Source organism: Phyllopteryx taeniolatus, chromosome 7, assembly GCF_024500385.1.
Source record: "Phyllopteryx taeniolatus isolate TA_2022b chromosome 7, UOR_Ptae_1.2, whole genome shotgun sequence".
Classification (NCBI taxonomy): domain Eukaryota; kingdom Metazoa; phylum Chordata; class Actinopteri; order Syngnathiformes; family Syngnathidae; genus Phyllopteryx; species Phyllopteryx taeniolatus.
The window spans coordinates 9,133,818-9,151,428 of NC_084508.1; the positions used below are offsets into that span (position 1 = coordinate 9,133,818).

Sequence of the window (17,611 nt, forward strand, 5' to 3'; positions counted from 1 at the left end):
AACGTGTGTTGGTGGTCACCGGTGCTCAGGACAGGAGAGTACGTCAGTTTAAGGCTTGCTTGAGGAATGTTCACGTACTTTGAATACGATACGGCTCGCAAGCAGGCAACAAAACGTTATGTAGCCTAGCAAGCTAGTGGTACCACGAACGGTTGGACGTAAACATGCCGCCGTTCTGTCGGATCATGCTCTAAAGTTTCAGTGTGGGTGAAGTAATTTAATTAAAATAAAGTAATTTAATTACAGTAAGTTAGCACCCATTATTTCTGTCATGTAATGTTGGTTTGATCTGACTAGAGCAGTGATTTTCAACCTTTGTGGAGCCAAGGAACATATTTTACAATTGAAAAATCTCACGGCACACCAAAAACGTCACAAAAAAGTGAATACATTAATTGCTGTATGTACTTCCTGCCATCTAATAGAAGACCATTTATCATTTGTTCTGTCTGTCACTATGCCTCACTGGCATAAATGGATGACCAAAGATGCATTAGTTATTGTAAATATAATTTTTTTGAGCAATTAAGTACACAGGTATATACAGTAAATGAACAGGTCATTTAAATAGACACAAGATAAGCAGCATGAATAAGCAGCATGAACATGAACGAAAAGGACTGGGGACCTCGCCTTTCCACATCATCCATATTAAATGTTCTTTTCCCCAATAGGGTTTTCTTAAAATCGGCCATAACCATCCGCTGTACATAAGTCATGAACTAGCTTGGTTCCTATCGAATGAGGGCCAATACTATACTGAATATCTATTAAATTAGCATAAGAACCATGAACATGTACGGAAACGACCTTATCACCTCATCTTTATTTAATGTCCATATCTTTCCTCACATAATTGGCCATCACTCGCAAAAGTTCAGATAACATGAGCTGGCTTGGCTACTGTCAAACGACAGCTGCCAAGCTAATCTACCAACCAAAATGCCACACTAAACATCCAATTCAATGGAGGAAATGATTTACGTAGAAATGTCCATTACGGCCACCGTACATAGCACATGAGCTAGCTGGGCTGCTGTCAACCAATGGGTTCCGAGCTACCGTACAGACCAAAATGAACATTACATCAACAAGTACTTTAAATACAGCGTGTAATGAAAGGCCAAGATACCTTTCCTTCCCACGTTACCAATGTTTAATCTAGATTATCCAACGTGTTTTCCTAAAATTGGCCATTACCGGCCACCGTGCAGATGACACAAACTAGCTTAGTCACTATCAAGCTTTTTTTTTTTTCCTTTTGATTTTTGGTGGGTTTTTTTGTTTTTGTTTTGTTTTTGTTAGAATTTGTGTCACCCTTGAATTCGCCGACAACGTTAGCCGTGTACATTGGTGACAGGCAGATAACGTACAAGGAGACACACAAACCCAAAGACGTGTTGTTTCCCCCTCCCCAAAAAGACCTGCGAAAATTATTTTAAAATGTTATTCCCTCCCTTCCTTGAAACAAGAATGGATGCGGAAATGTGTCTTACCAGCAAAGGAGGGCTACAATGAGGGACACCACCAGAACACGCAGCCTCTTCATTATCTTCCCACAGGGACCAACATCCTCGCTCTTTGGAGCGTGTTTCGAATCTCACACACAAATGGGGGAAACAATGAGGTAAATGAATCTTTGGTCGTGTTTAAAGTTTAAACACGACCAAACAGCTGTCGGGTGTTTATCTTCAATGTGTGCTAAATCCCATTGTGCGTTTGAGAGACCGAGCTGTTGATGGCTGGCTCGGCGGTTTCAACCCCTCCCTTATTGGGGAAAGTGACCATTCGCGAGAGGGTACGGATTCGCCAGCCAATCGGCGGAGACCATGCAACAACGGTTTGGAAACAGCACCGCCCACTGGACTGAGTTGGACACGAGAGCAGGACGCGTCATCTTTTACTTTGATAAACAATTGATTATTTAGATGCTGTAATAAAGCTGCAAACGTTGCAATTGGGATTTTTTTTTATGAGGGGGGGGGGGGGGGCGTATTTGTTTAAATAGTGTGTGTGAACTTTAGTTACAGTGGCCCTACTCGTCATTTCTGACCATAATTGCCTCACTCTGTATGAACATTGTGTAGAGTACTTAAGGGGTTTTCCTGATAATTTTTCCATTAAGGACGGCATTGATGAAAAGAAAATCTACACATTTTACGGAATTACCGTTAATTTAATTTCCAAAGGGCCAAGGAGGTTTTCAGTATCCCTCAATAATTTTTAATAATTTGTATCAATTTAGGGTATTTTTACATTAGGTATTATTTCCAACAATGTAGTAATTTACTTATATTAAAATTGGCGCGAATGTTTTCTTCATAAAAGTTTATCAATGAATTGTCGTATGATGTTGTTTTCGCCCAAGTACATTCAAAAACAACATTCCCAAAATGCAATTCGAAATCGATGTCCGAAATATTTCTATATAAAAAAAATCACTGAAACAAATATTAAAATTAATATATGTTGAATCTTTGTTTTAGTATTTATTTATTTATGAATTTAGAATATTATTTTTGCATCATGTAACATTTCCCCTGTATAATCATTTACTTGTATTATAAATGAAAAAAAATTAGATCAGAAATATATATTTTTTAAATAAATGCAAATCAAGGAATTTCCCATCGATGTTTTCACCTTAGTACATTTAAAAACATTTCCGAAAATGCAGTTCGAAATAGGTGTCGGAGTTAATGTCTTCAATTTTTATTTTTAAAAAATGGGAAAGACATGACAATAATATTTTTTTTTATATGCCGACTGTTCGTTTTTTTAATTAAAATGATTCAGCTAACATTGTTACATTTCCCTCCGTGTAATCGTTTACTTCTTTAAGAAATACGCGTATTATTTTCCATAATCGTGTGATCAAGGATTTTCCCGTCATTTTCACCCATGCACATTCAAAAACATCACTTCCCAGAATGCAGTTCGAAACAGGTGTTGAAAATATTGCCTTGAGATGAAAATTGCTAAATGACGACGAAAAAGATTTGTTGTTATTAAAACACGCTGAATCAAACACACAAGCAACTTACGTTATTCCTTGGGCTGCGGCCCGATGGGTTGGGGGGGGCGGGGGGGAAACAACATTTTAATCAGGCGAGGTCCTGAGCTGTTGAGCGTGCTCGGTGCTCAACTCGAGCTGAACTTTTTTTTTTTTTCCCGGGGCAAACACCACCACAGGCAAACTCCATCACTAGCTTTACTTGTCGCTTCTCTTTGGCGATTATGGCCACCGTGCGGCCGATTGCGTGTGTCGTGTCGATGTTACTCGTCGTGGTTTCCGAGAGGTTCTCGGCGCTGGCCGCCTTCTCGCAGTCTTTGGACAGCGACTTCACGTTCACTCTACCCGCCGGTCGCAAGGAATGTTTCTACCAGACTATGAAGAAGGACGCCTCGTTGGAAATAGAATACCAGGTCGGCGATACTCAAATACTCAATTGGATTGCAAGTTAAATCTAGTGTAACAGAACTCAAGCTTTTCCCAGTCTGACAATGTGGGGTGATGTGTGCCAATGTCATGTCAGTGTCAAAATTGTGTTTGTTTTTAGAATCCCTAATCATGGAGAAAAAGAAGGTATCATCTTTTGACAGATACCTCGAATAATGGGAATGAAAAGTAATTTAAAGTAAGGGAAGGATGCAAAATTAGGAGGGGGTATGAAGGGAGGCAGAAAGGAAGGTAAGAGGTCAGGAAGGAAAGAATAAAATGCAGGTCTGAGGTGGAAGGCAGGTAAGGAAGGAAAGAAAAAAAACTGGTCTGAGGTGGAAGGATGGAAGAAAAGTAGTTTTTAGCAAAGACAAGGATGCAAAAAGAGGGACAGAGGAAGGTAGGTAGGAAGGAAATAAGGGAGAGAGATGGAGAAAAGCATGTCTGGGGTCGAAGAAAGGAGGTAAGGAAGGCAGCCACAGAAAGAAAGATTTGAAGAAATGAAAAAAATAGGTCTGAGGTGGAAGGAAGACGGAAAAGTGGCTTTAAGCAAACGAAGGATGTAAAATAGGAAGGTCAGAAAGCGTAAGAAGAAGAAAAACAGGTCTGCGGTGAAAGGGGGTAAAGAAGGAGGTCAGGAATGAAAGAAGGAAAAAAAGCAGCTCTGAAGTGGAAGGAAGGCAGAAAAGTAGGCTTTGTGTTTGTTGATTAATATGGTACGGTTATTGCGAATTGTCGTAAATGCTTTGAACTGTCCTCATACCTGTTTGTGGATTAGTTGCCACTGCTTGTGGTGTCGTAGGTATGCAATTTCTCCTCGTCTTTTGCAGCTCTCGGAGCGAGGGAGGAAAGCGGTCACAAATGAAGGCAGAAAGATCATTTTAGGCAAAGGAAGGATTTAAAATAAAAAGCGGGTCAAAGGTAAGGAAAGGAAGGATGGAAGAAGGTCAGGGAGGAAAAGATGCCAAGGGAAAAGTGAGTCTAAATAAAAAATGAAAAGCAAGTGAGTAAGGGAAGAAGGAAGGAAGTTCGGAGGGAGGGTAAGAGCTCAGGACCTCCACCCCAAAAATGACAAAATGAAAAAAATCCGCAAATAGGCGAATCCGCGTGTGCCGAACTGTGACTATGCAGCGGTCACCTATAATATTAAAACAAAACAAAAATTAAGTGTACATCTACTTTTATACCTTTTGTCAATCATAGGTATTAGACGGGGCAGGCCTGGATGTGGATTTCTTCATCTCCTCTCCTTCTGGCCAGATATTGTACAGCGACTTTCGCAAGTCAGACGGAATGCACACGTAAGTTAAGAGAGACACAGTAGGCTTTGTTTTTATCTCGTGTCAGTTGTTGAGAAACAGTGTGGGGCAGTTATGATGCAAATTTGCCCCACTGTTACATCACAATCTGCAACAAATTTGAAAAAGGACTTGTTGACAAACACATTTTTCTGAAATAAACAGAAATCCCAAAAAGATTTACTTGGTTGTTTATTTTCACACTTCACGGGCGAAAAACCCTCCAGAGACGCAACTGTATAAAAATAATTCAAAATAAATCTTCCGTAATATGTCCCCTTGAAATGAGACAAATATTCCGACTTAATCCGTCCAGTGTGGAGACGGTGGACGGGGACTACATGTTCTGCTTCGACAACACCTTCAGCAGCGTTTCGGAGAAGCTCGTCTTCTTCGAGCTCATCCTGGACAATATGGACGCCGACGAGGAGCCCGACGACTGGAAGGAGTACGTGCATGGCACCGACATCCTGGACATGAAGCTGGAGGACATCATGGTGAGCCGGCAAAACGTGCCAAAACGCCAGTCAGAATTGTCATTAGCCCCTTTCGCACTCCCTTGCCATTTACGTCTTTGATTTGGCTGATCCATATGTGAAAAAGACTCTCTGTGGCCGTCGTCCGGTGGTGTATTTACCACATTGGGTGCGTTGCGACCCAGCCGACAACATGACATCGAATACGACGCTTCGCAGCCAGTGTTCTGAACTCTCACCTATTAGCTCTTCGGGGCCAGGCCAATTGTTTGAGCCACGGGCTCCACCCTGGTGAATCGTGTCAAAGGGCACACAGGCGTCGCTAAGCTGAGTGATGGGAAATGTATCTTCCAGCTGACTTTTTTTTTGTTTGTTTGTTGTTGTTTTTCCAAATCATCCTAAACTTTAACTCAACATGGTTTAAAGGAGACGTATGAGACATACACAAATGCAAAGTCATTTTGAATAATGTGAAGTTAGCAGGGGGGGGAGATGATTAAAATCGAATTTTATTCATTCAAATCTATTTTATTTTTAAGGACAACTCACTCAGCCTTGGAGGTGACTAATATTTCTGCCGCTTACTCAAATCACGAGTTTTGAAACTCCTTCGTTTGTGTGCAATGACTATTATGCCGCCCCCTGGTGGCCACGTTGAACACCAAAATGAGTCGCAGTGATTTCATCAATGATGCACACAACTGTTTTAATCATTTAGATTTATTCTATTTAATTATGGTATTACTATGTTTACCTGTTATATCCTGTTTCTGTCTTCTCGCGCTAGGACACCATCAACAGCGTGAAGTCGCGGCTGGGCAAGAGCGTACAGATCCAGACGGTGCTGCGCGCCTTCGAGGCCCGTGACCGCAACCTGCAGGAGAGCAACTTTGACCGGGTCAACTTTTGGTCGGTGGTCAACCTGGTGGCCATGATGCTGGTGTCGGGCATGCAGGTCTACCTGGTCCGCTCGCTCTTTGAGGAGAAGAGGAAAATTTGCACGTAACAAACTGTATAAAGGGCGGGCGGGTGGGACAAAAACACTGTTTGGGATATTTCAGAAACATAAATGAACCTTGGATTATTATTTTTTATTTTCCCGCTCTTGACTTCACTGGATATTGAAGTTGAAGGGAGTTCTATTTTTTGACACAATTGCTGGAAGTTTTTATTACTGATCGGACTCACAATGCTTTTATCATTAGGAGTCTCAGCCTAACATTTGTCAACACTGCGTAGAATTATTTTTTTTTTTAGCTGACAAATGTTCACCAGGACACACTTACTCATTCAATCACACACCCGCATGCCTACACGCACAAACACACACTTTACTTCCTTTTACAAGTAGTATTTCATGAATGTCATCGTTTATTTCCAGCCTACAAGACCATCCAGTGTTGCGTTCGAGTGATTTTCATAAAGTGTATAATCTACCAAGAAGTGAGTTGATTTATTTTATTGACTGTTACAATCAGAAATAAAGATGTATAGTTATTACTGAGCAGAACTTGTCTCAAGTTCAGAGGTCGTGAGGAAAAGCTGTGCGTGAGATATTTATTCATTTACTTGTAAATTTAAATGTTTGACTTGTATTGCCGAGTTGTCCTTAATTAAACAGCTGATGTCACAAAGTGTATCTCCTCATTAGTATACACCTGAACCATTGTGATAAGTATTATGCGAAAGGAATCTCGCCTTTTAATGTTTTTGGGTCAAAATGTGCATAAAACCGCCGGTTTGAATCCCGAACGAAGAGTAAATAAATGTGACTTAGATTGTTCAAAAGTTGATTATTGACCATTCAAAATTCTGTTTTAATAAGAAATTGAAGGCATGGAATGACAAATGGTTTTAACTGGAAATGAGCACACAAATAAAATAACCATGTTTAACAAACTTGTATTTTGCCTTTCTTACAAAATAAGAAAAGAAATCTTTCAATATGTACGCTTTCAGTCTACAGCCTTTTTCTTCTCTTCTGATTGGTTTCATTCCATTTCTACATGTGACTGAACATTTGACTTGGGCTTATTTGTTACTGGAAAATCGTTTTAAGAGGAAATGATGGCCAAGTTGACGGCTGACGTCTCCGCACTCCAACACTTGGGGGCGCTGCTGCTCGCTCGGATTGACGCTCTTCCACTTCCGGGACGGCATGTCACGTTCCCAGCTTAACTTCTCCTGCCGAGAGCGGCGTTCTCGTCCGGTAAGAGCTGCTAAATGTACCGTAAAGCTTTCGCGTGGTTACAAACGTATTGCTGGATATAATTATAACAACACACTAGAGATAAATACCTGTTGTTGTTGTTGTTTTAAACCGGAGTCAAACCCGGAAGTTGCTGGTGGCGATTTAAGTCGCGCAGGCGCGTTGACGCTCGCGTGTTTCAATAACGAATAAACTGTGGATAAAGGCTCACTTTAGTGTCCATGCTGGTCCAGCCTTTGTCTGCATTCATGTTATCCATTTTCTATAGCCTTTGTTCTCATTTGGGCAAGAGACTGTGTACACCCTGGATTGGTCGCCAGTAAATCGCAGGGCACATATGGACGAACGAGAGTCTTCAGTTAACATGTCAGGAGTCTATCCCAGTTAACTTCAGGACATATAGAAAACCCCTTTCACATCTATGGACAATTAAGACTTCGATGAACCTTAAATGCAAGATTTTGGAATGTGCGAGTAAGTCATGAGGAAACCCACGAAAGGACAGGGAGAACTTTATGCAGACATTCCCACAGAGGTAGGACCAAGTCATTGCTTTGCAAGTCACAAGTCTCTAGTCTTACAGGCAAGTCCTGAGTGAAGTTGCAAGTCCTAGACTTTGAAACTCAAAGTTAAGTCTTAGACTTTAAAACAGGACTTGCGTAGACTTTGAAGCGCAAAGTCTAGGACTTGCAACTTTACTCGGGACTTGCCTGTCTCGACTTGGGACTTGACACGGGACTCGCCTGACTCGACATGATTCGGGATTTGAGGGCAAAGACTTGAGACTTGCAAAGCAATGACTTGGTCCCACCTCTGGAGATTCGAACCCTGATTTCCAGACTGTGAGGCAGACTTGCAACCCCCTAAATCCACCGTGACGCTTTGTTTCCCCATCACATAGTTCTGGGAAGCTATAACAAATTCCATTCTTATAAGAGGACTTCGTACAAAATGGAGTGTCTCCTCCCAAGCCAAGTCTGCGTGTGTGTTCAGGGCGATGGGGCCAGATGACGGCCCGGGTGCGGCCGTGGCCTGGAGGAAGGTGCTGTGGGAGCGCCAGCCATACCCGGACAATTACGTGGACCGGCGCTTTTTGGAGGAGCTGCGCAGGAACGAGGGCCTCCGCCAGTACCGCTACTGGGCCGTGGTGCGTGAGGCGGGCCTGGTGGGGCAGCAGCTCTCCTGTGTGGCCATTTTCATCACCCTCTGGCTCTACATGGAGCAGGTAAACCGTCTGAGGCAAAAAACAAAACAAAAAATAAATCGCCTTCTCTGATCAGGATCTCCAACAACTGACTGAGAGGCCAGGAACTATCTAGCTCTCCATCCATCTAGAGGGAAAAATTAGAATGGTGTACCATCACCCCAAGCACAACAAAGGGGGGAGGGGGGGTGGTCAGTTGGAAAAAAACATCATAAATATTAAGATAAAATACATTTAGCACAACAAAGGGGGGGGGGGGGGGGTCAGTTGGAAAAAAACATCATAAATATTAAGATAAAATACATTTAGCAGTGCAATTTCAGCAGTGAGTTTGCGTTCATCAAATTCAGACTGTCTGAGGCTACCTACACCCACCTTGCAAAAATGCAAACTGGTTTAGTCCGCCCATCTTATTTGTTGCAACGTGTACGCAGTACACACGAGAAGCGAAAGGAGAGACCGGAGAGTTCAAGAAAGCTTCAGAGAACGGTTAGTTCAGCCCAAATGTTAAAAGGACATTATGACTGAGGAAATACCATGTTTCTAATGAGACCTCCGTATCCAAGCCCCTCACAATCAATATTTGTATATAATATAGTTATTAAATGCTATTTGTAATATGTGTACTCATCTTAAAAACATGCTTATTACAAATGATGTTAACAATTTTTTTAAATTATTAGCATTATCATATTTCCTAGCTGCTAGGACACATATGCCATCTTGATTATTAAAGGTCCAAGCATATTGTACAGTAGCCTTGGCATTTCTTTTTTTAAAATAACCTATCGGGCAAAAAATTATAATACAGTAGTTGTTTATTGTAGTCTACTTTGGGGGTCATTAATAGGTCTGCCTTTTGTTATCCAATACTGTGAACTCAAACTGAAGACAATTCATAAACCACGGTAAAATAACTTCAGGATATTTAATTTTTTTTTTTTTTTTGTCTTGTGCTATCGTTTTAGGGCCTTCTGTCTCCAGGGACCCTCCTGGTTATCAGCCTGGTTAGCTCCCTGCTAGGCTACGGACTGTACCAAGCCCTCACATCTCAAGCGGAACCGGTTCTCCAACCTCGGACCCGTCTGGCCGACTTACAGAGCGCCGCCATTTTCCTGGCCTTCATCTTCGGCTTCTCGCCTGTGCTAAAAACGCTCACAGAGTCCGTGAGCACGGACACGGTGTACGCCATGTCGGCCATCATGCTGTTGGCTCACCTGGTGTCTTTCCCTTACGCACACCCCTCGACCCCAGGCTGCCTGTCCCTCAACGCGGCCCTGTTCGCCTCAGTGTGTCTGGCCTCTCGCCTACCGGGCACCCTTCATACCTTCACCATGCTCAGCTGCGCTCTTATGGTCTTCGCCTTGTGGCCCTGCCTGCTGGGGCAGGTGAAGGACAGGGCCCCGCGCTACCTTGCGGCCGTGTGCGCGGGGGTGTGCGCGGCGGGCGTCGGCGGCCTAGCGCCGCGCTGGCCCGTCGGGTCGGCCATCCTGGCGCTGGCCCTGGTGAGCGTGATGCTAATGTGCCCCTGGCTGCTGGTCTGGCTGCAGCGGCACAAGGACAACATTCACGGGCCTTGGGACGAGGCGGAGATCCACGAGGACCTCAGCCGCTTCCTCCATTGAAGAAGACCCAAAAAAAAACATCATGACTAACATTTAAATACAGTATCATCCAAGTGTTCATCAAAAACAAGACAGGTTTTATTTTTAAAGGGTATTTCAAATATTACTATAAGTCACTGTAACACTATGCACAGTTCAAACATTAACACTGCACTAAAATTTAAATGATTCGATTAAAATGTATTTCACAAAGTGACTTTTGTCTTAAAATCCAGCATTTAAAGATTAAATGCCAATGTTTTTAACGTAAAATACAACAGAACTGTACTTAGCCAGTGATTCCTCCCCACATACCATTTGAGAGCCTTCGAAGGACTAGTGGAATGCCTTCAAAACATTAAGAATCACTTGCATGAACAAAATTGTTGCACCCTGGAATTTGCCTAAAATGGCTACTTTGAACCAAAATGGACAACTTCCTGTTCAATTTCGGCCATGGGTCCTGGAGATTTTTTCATGTCCTCTTATGATCGACATGTACACCCAAGTTTGGTGTCGATCGTTGAAACTGGTGTCAGGGGATTATTTTTTTCCGACTTTCCGATAATTCTCAAAATGGGCACGCGTCCTTGAGACTTGTGCGTCGTAAAGGCTAACCAGAATATTAGAAACAGATTTCAGTACGACAAAAAAAAACAAAAAAACTGGACAGTCCATTATCTTTGTAAAGGCATTTTTTTGTCTATTGGATCTCATTAGTGTGGGTGAACCGAATTCATTGAGAGCCAATGAAGAGATAGATTTACTGTCAGATCCTTTTTTATTAACACTCTAAATTTACTTGCAGGGAACAGGTTTTGAGAGATGCTGCTGCTATTTTAATATTTAAAGTGTTGACCTCATCAGTTTAAGTTACATTCAAATGTTGATACTACGCACTCATTTAGTATGGTGCATCAGGAAAGTATTCACAGTGCTTTACTTTTTTCCACCCACATTTTATGTTTCTGCTTTACTCCAAAATTAAATTATTCCCACCCCCTCCCCTTGATATTCTGCACACAAGATCCCACAAAGACAACATGAAATGGGTTTTTAAATATTTTGCAAGTTTATTAGAAATGAAAAAAAAATGTACACATTTTATGTTAGCCTTATTGCAAATTTAAATATTTTCCCCTCAAAATTATACATGAAAAATGCCAATATTATTTAGCAAATTTATTACAAATATTCTTCTTTTCCTTTGGGCTTGTCCCTTTAGGGGTCGCCACAGCGCGTCATCCTTTTCCATGTAAGCCTATCTCCTGCATCCTCTCGAACGCCAACTGCCCTCCTGTCTTCCCTCACGACATCCATCAACCTTCTCTTTGGTCTTCCTCTAGCTCTCTTGCCTGGCAGCTCCATCCTCATCATCCTTCTACCAATATACTCACTCGCTCGCCTCTGGACGTGTCCAAACCATCGAAGTCTGCTCTCTCTAACTTTGTCTCCAAAACATCGAACCTTGGCTGTCCCTCTGATGAGCTCATTTCTAATTTTATCCAACCTGGTCACTCCGAGAGCGAACCTCAGCATCTTGATTTCCGCCATCTCCAGCTCTGCTTCCTGTTGTCTCTTCAGTGTCACTGTCTCTAATCCGTCCATCATGGCTGGCCTCACCACTGTTTTATAAACTTTGCCCTTCATCCTAGCAGAGACTCTTCTGTCACATAACACACCTGACACCTTCCTCCACCCGTTCCAACCTGCTTGGACCCGTCCTGACCACACTCACCAATGCTCTGGACGGTTGACCCCCAGTATTTAAAGTCCTCCACCCTTGCTATCTCTTCTCCCTGTAGCCACACTCTTCCCCCACCACCGCTCTCATTCATGCACATATATTCTGTTTTACTTCGGCTAATCTTCATTCCTCTGCTTTCCAGTGCATGCCTCCATCTTTCTAACTGTTCCTCCACCTGCTCCCTGCTTTCACTGCAGATCACAATGTCATCTGCAAACATCATGGTCCACGGGGATTCCAGTCTAACCTCATCTGTCAGCCTATCCATCACCACTGCAAATAGAAAGGGGCTCAGGGTTGATCCCTGATGCAGTCCCACCTTCACCTTAAATTCGTCTGTCACACCTACAGCACACCTCACCGCTGTTCTGCTGCCCTCGTACATGTCCTGTATTATTCTAACATACTTCTCAGCCACTCCAGACTTCCGCATGCAGTACCACAGTTCCTCTCTACAAATACACACTGTAGCTCCTTCTGACCTCTGTACTTTTCCATCAACATCCTCAAGGCAAATAATGCATCTGTGGTACCCTTTCTAGGCATGAAACCATACTGTTGCTCGCAAATACTCACTTCTGTCCTGAGTCTAGCCTCCACTACTCTTTCCCATAAATTCATTGTGTGGCACATCAACTTTATTCCTCTATAGTTGCCACAGCTCTGCACATCACCTTTGTTCTTAAAAATGGGCACCAGTACACTTTTCCTCCATTCCTCAGGCATCTTCTCACTCACTAGAATTCTATTGAACAAGCTGGTCAAAAACTCCACAGCCACCTCTCCTAGATGCTTCCATACCTCCACAGGTATGTCATCAGGACCAACTGCCTTTCCATTTTTCATCCTCTTTAATGCCTAATTTCCCCCTTACTAATCATTGCCTCTTCCTGGTCCACCACACTTGCCTCTTCTACTCTCCCTTCTCTCTCATTTTCCTCATTCATCAACTCCTCAAAGTATTCTTTCCATCTATCTAGCACACTACTGGCACCAGTCAACATATTTCCATCTCTATCCTTAATCACCCTAATCATCTCTATCCCTCTGTCTGGCCAGCCAGTATATATCCTTTTCTCCTTCTTTAGTGTCCATTCTGGCATACATGTCATCATATGCCTCTTGTTTGGCCTTAGCTACCTCTACCTTTGCCCTATGTCGCATTTCAATATATTCCTTTCGCCTCTCCTCGGTCCTCTCAGTGTCCCACTTCGTCTTAGCTAACCTTTTTCCTTGTATGATTTCCTGTACTGTGAGGTTCCACCACCAAGTCTCCTCTCCTTTCCTGCCAGTAGATACACCAAGTACTCTCTGCCTCTCTGATCACCTTGGCTGGAGTGGTCCAGTCTTCTGGAAGCTCCTCCTGTCCACCGAGAGCCTGTCTCACCTCTTCCCGAAAAGCTGCACAACACTCGTCCTGTCTCAGCTTCCACCACATGGTTCTCTGCTCTGCCTTTGTCTTCCTAATCTTCCACACCACCATCCTATGCTGTCGAGCCACACACTCCCCTACCACTACCTTACAGTCGGTAACCTCCTTCAGATTACATCGTCGGCGCAAGATGTAATCCACCTGTGTGCTTCTACCTCCACTCTTGTAGGTCACCCTATGTTCGTGCCTCTTCTGGAAAAAAGTGTTCACTACAGCCATTTGCATCCTTTTTGCAAAGTCTGCCACCATCTATCCGTCCAAGTTCCTTCCCTGGATGCCGTACTTACCCATCACTTCTTCATCACCCCTATTTCCTTCACCAACACGTCCATTACAATCTGCACCAATCATGACTCACTCTCTGTCTGGGATGCTCAGAACTACTTTGTCAAGCTCCTTCCAGAATTTCTCTTTCATCTCTACGTCACGTCCTACCTGTGTGGCATAGCCACTAATCACATTATACACAACACCCTCAATTTCAAGTTTCAGCCTCATCACTCGATCTGATACTCTTTTCACCATTTTCACCTAAGACATTCTGAGCCAACTTTTTTTTTAAAATAACCCCGACTCCATTTCTCTTCCCATCTACACCATGGTAAAATAATTTAAACCCTGCCCCCAAACTTCTAGCCTTACAGCCTTTCCACCTGGTCACACAATATCAACCTTTCTCCTAATCATCATGTTAATCAACTCCTGAGATTTTCCTGTCATAGTAACCACATTCAGTTCTAGGCTCTGTGCTTTCCTCTTCTCTTTCTGCCGAAGAACCCGCTTTCCACCTCTTCTTCAACTTCGACCCACAGTAGCTGAATTTCCACCGGCGCCGGTGGCGGACATTGTTAACCCTGGCCACGACCAATTCGCTATGGAATTCTTGGGATGAACGCTCATATTTGTTTGGCACAGATTTAAGCCGGATGCCCTTCCTGACGCAACCCTCTGCATTTATCCGGGCTTGGGACCGGCCTACAGTTTGCACTGGAGTGTGCCCCCCATAGGGCTGCATTTCAAATGTATTAAAAATGAAAAGCTAAATGTGGGGAAAAAAGTGACATGGGAAAAGTGAAATGCAGTGAATCATTTCTGAAATGGGTTCTAATATAATGTATTTAATTACACTGCAGTATGTGAAAATGAAGAATTTTAATACAATAAATAACACGATCATGTAACAAACTCTTAACTGTAAAAAAAAAAAAAAAAAAAAAAATCCCAGGGTTACTGTGATTGTTGGCAATGGAGAACAACTATTTTCCCCCCCCTTAAAGCTTGAAGCGTTTTGAGCTCTAGAGAGCAGCACACTCCTTCCATAGTTTCAGCTTTTTTCCCCCCCAAAGATCACAAGACCACGGCAATCCGACACTCGACACTAACTGAAGGCAGGCTCATTTACCGCACTACTTCCTGTTTTTCATTGGGATGTTTTATATTTATGGCCTACAAATTTTTTTGGATACAAATAATTACTGTAGTTATGACTTAATTACTGCCTTGTAACAGACTACGGGTAGAAATTGGCATTACGTCACCGCTGTTGGAACCTGTATAGTATGAAATGTTATAAACATGTATTTGTAAAAATAAAGTTCTCTAATCTTACTAGAAAACCTTTGCATGACTTCAAGATTTATTTATTTATTTATTTATTTTTTTTAATTAGAACTCATCCGTCCATCCATCCACCTACCAGTGGTGTGTCACCCTGGACTGGTCGCGAGTCGATTGCAGGGCACATATAAACAAACAAGCATGCCCGGCAGTCACTCAGATATTCCAAATTGAAGACTAATGCTACTGAAAAATAAAATAGCTCTTTATTAAAAAGAAAGTTATAAAATAGTGGTTGTTTTTTTCTCCTGTTCATAAAATAGCATATTTATATGTACACAAAGTTGAGGCACTTGAAAAATCAGCAGCCAATGCTAGCGTATGTACAAAAGAGGCTCACGACTGGCGAAGTGCGCAGACGGCAGCACTCGGGCCGGGTCGCACGTTGCACAGCTGGATAGTGGTCGTCGGGACGGGGAGGTGGGGTGGTCCTCCTATTTGGGGTTTGGGGCTGCCGGAGCAGGTCTCCTGGGGGGGGGAGACGATCAGACCAGAAATAGTTGTGTATAATAAAACTAATCGGCAGCAATGTGTCATAAATAGCAGCACAAAATATAAATCACAAGGGAGAGCAGAAGCTAGTGGAAGACGTAAGTAGGCATGCATCAACAGCTCTTGAGAGTGTAAGTACTGTATGTAATGGTATGGTTTTAACTTTGATAGTTAAAATATTAACGTTTCATACCCCAAAAATAAATGTTTTTTTTTTTTTTTTTTTAACAACTATTAACTTTAAAATGGAACAATGTGACTCATAAGTTAAGGTTAGGGTCAAGCAGCATTTTTCCAAACTTGGGGTCAGAACCCAAAATGGTTTGTTGTACTAAAATTAACATCTGCCGTGTTCTTTATCATTATACACACACTGTATGTAAATATGAATGTTGTATTTACTACATTTGGGTCTTTACAGCTTGGGAAACGCTGCCTTTAGGGAGGACATGACCGAATAAAACCCATCAGTCAGATTCATCATTTGAATGCGTAATGAAGCAGTAAGCAGGGTTATTGATGACAAGGAGGAGTTGAGGAGAAGAAAGTGATTGATTATTAGTATCTTAACAGCGGGAGAGTCAAGAGTTATTCCCCACGCATGCATTTGAAGAGCATTTTATTTGCCAAACTGTTGCACATTTGCTCAGTCCAGGTCATTTCCCACGTAACCCAACCCGACGTGAATTATCCAGGGGTAACTGCATTGAAGCAGATTTTTCTTGTATTTGTACTCTACTGAAGTGCTTCAACTTTCTTTTTTATTCCCTACATTTGCAAACAGATGAGTCTGTACTTTCGACTCCTTTGTCAAAATAGGGTAGTTCCTTTTTTTAACCTCCACGGATGACGACACAATCCACAAAAGGCATAAATAGTGTTTTTTCCATCTGCGTTTGGGATTTTCTGTTTTGTTGGCGGTCCCTGAACGCACCTCGTGCAGTTAAACGTGAAAGCATTTTTTTTTGCCTCTATAAAGATGCAGCTACCATAAATAACAATGTAGTCTAATTTGCTTTTAAAAGCTACCTGTAATCCCAAACATTTGTGTCTAAATGTCAAAAAGTGAGTTTATGATTTAATACCATTTGTGTAACGCGCTATTGTGTATATTTGTTTGCCTGTGTGTTATTTAGGCTACTATGCTAGCTAATACCATTGACGAGTATCATGTGAAGGTGGTTTGTTTGTGTTGAATTATTTGACTACTGAATACAGTTGTTTATGTAACGTGTTCATGATTGTGTATATGCTAGATGGCTGCTTTATGAACGTCTTGGTTTTAAGCGCTTTGACACGATCTTTAGCATGTGCACTCAATTTTAAACCCCTTTTTGGGGAGCGTCCCTTATCTGATTTGTTATTAGCAGCAGACATTGGTCCCTATCCCCTGCGAATACGACTATACTAATAATAATACTTCACTATACACTGATTCCCCCCCCCCCCAAATCTCAGTACAGCACGATGCAAGTTGATGGAGAAAACTATTTTGTGTGCAGACAAGTATTTTGTTGTTGTGTCACTGTTTTAAAATGGGTGTTGTAGTATATAATTGACAGGAAAAAAAACATTTGTACTTGAGTACATATCAGAATTTGTGTTTTTTTTTTTTTTACTATTAAGTAAAGTAGTTGAAACAGTACTTCCACTTTTACCAGAGTTGTTTGCTTTTGTTCCCTCTGGCTATAGGCGAGAGAGATGGATACGGTACGACGGAAAGCGTCAGGGAAGAGAAAAGAGGTGGACCGCGAGTGGGAAAGAACCTAAGGAACCTTGGAGAGCGCAGAGGAAATGAGGCAGGGAGAAAAAGGAGAGACGGGCCAAGAAGCCGGGGAGGAACCAGTGAAGAAATGTACGAGACAAAGAAGTTGGAGGGAGGGAGGGAAGAAAAATAACGGCCGTTGCATGAGGGAAATCTGGGACGGCAATAAAACATGCGAGCAGAGACGTGAAAAAAGGGGGGACGGAGGGCAGCTTGACGGGCCTGTTGTCTCTGGCTGGGGTAGAAAGCATGCAGAGAGGGGTCCGGTCTGCCCGCCAATATGAGAAACACATTGCGCAGCGGACCCCCGCCCGGCTCATATAACAGT

The 17,611-nt window shown here is 42.5% G+C and overlaps 4 protein-coding genes across 17 annotated transcripts in view; 2 read left to right on the top strand and 2 right to left on the bottom strand.

Annotated features, from left to right (window-relative positions):
• The window catches only part of suco (SUN domain containing ossification factor), a 44,630-nt gene extending 42,855 nt beyond the window's left edge, over positions 1-1,775 (bottom strand). Inside the window, exon 1 of one of the 5 annotated variants that reach the window (XM_061779193.1) lies at positions 1,497-1,775. In XM_061779193.1, the coding sequence (XP_061635177.1) occupies positions 1,497-1,549 (53 nt within the window). In that variant the 5' untranslated portion in view covers positions 1,550-1,775. The remainder of the gene's footprint in view (positions 1-1,496) is intronic. The other 4 variants (XM_061779194.1, XM_061779192.1, XM_061779195.1 and 1 more) reach the window with 4 other exon arrangements.
• A 1,347-nt stretch (positions 1,776-3,122) lies between these two features.
• On the top strand, positions 3,123-6,713 carry tmed5 (transmembrane p24 trafficking protein 5). Its single transcript, XM_061780774.1, has 4 exons — positions 3,123-3,426; positions 4,643-4,740; positions 5,054-5,234; positions 6,001-6,713. The coding sequence occupies exons 1-4, from the start codon at positions 3,238-3,240 to the stop codon at positions 6,217-6,219; spliced, it is 687 nt and encodes a 228-aa protein (XP_061636758.1). The 5' UTR covers positions 3,123-3,237; the 3' UTR covers positions 6,220-6,713.
• Positions 6,714-7,241: 528 nt separating this feature from the next.
• Positions 7,242-15,029, top strand: pigc (phosphatidylinositol glycan anchor biosynthesis, class C). Of its 2 annotated transcripts, none has more exons than XM_061780773.1 (3): positions 7,242-7,422; positions 8,416-8,647; positions 9,595-15,029. In XM_061780773.1, the coding sequence occupies exons 2-3, from the start codon at positions 8,420-8,422 to the stop codon at positions 10,249-10,251; spliced, it is 885 nt and encodes a 294-aa protein (XP_061636757.1). In that variant the 5' UTR covers positions 7,242-7,422; positions 8,416-8,419; the 3' UTR covers positions 10,252-15,029. The 2 variants fall into 2 exon arrangements, with proteins under 2 accessions (XP_061636757.1, XP_061636756.1); XM_061780772.1 differs by having other exon boundaries at positions 7,357-7,422; positions 8,324-8,647.
• A 184-nt stretch (positions 15,030-15,213) lies between these two features.
• The window catches only part of dnm3a (dynamin 3a), a 28,579-nt gene continuing 26,181 nt past the window's right edge, over positions 15,214-17,611 (bottom strand). For all 9 annotated transcript variants that reach the window (XM_061780765.1, XM_061780769.1, XM_061780770.1 and 6 more), the window contains one exon: positions 15,214-15,494. In XM_061780765.1, coding sequence (XP_061636749.1) covers positions 15,461-15,494 — 34 coding nt within the window. In that variant the 3' untranslated portion in view covers positions 15,214-15,460. The remainder of the gene's footprint in view (positions 15,495-17,611) is intronic.

Coding starts and splice junctions, on each gene's coding strand:
- tmed5 (XM_061780774.1), top strand. CDS start 3,238: ATGGCCACCGTGCGGCCGATTGCGTGTGTCGTGTCGATGTTACTCGTC. Junction 4,741..5,053: donor AAGTCAGACGGAATGCACAC/GTAAGTTAAGAG, acceptor TAATCCGTCCAG/TGTGGAGACGGTGGACGGGG. Junction 5,235..6,000: donor TGAAGCTGGAGGACATCATG/GTGAGCCGGCAA, acceptor TTCTCGCGCTAG/GACACCATCAACAGCGTGAA.
- pigc (XM_061780772.1), top strand. CDS start 7,372: ATGTCACGTTCCCAGCTTAACTTCTCCTGCCGAGAGCGGCGTTCTCGT. Junction 7,423..8,323: donor GAGAGCGGCGTTCTCGTCCG/GTAAGAGCTGCT, acceptor CCCATCACATAG/TTCTGGGAAGCTATAACAAA. Junction 8,648..9,594: donor TCTGGCTCTACATGGAGCAG/GTAAACCGTCTG, acceptor CTATCGTTTTAG/GGCCTTCTGTCTCCAGGGAC.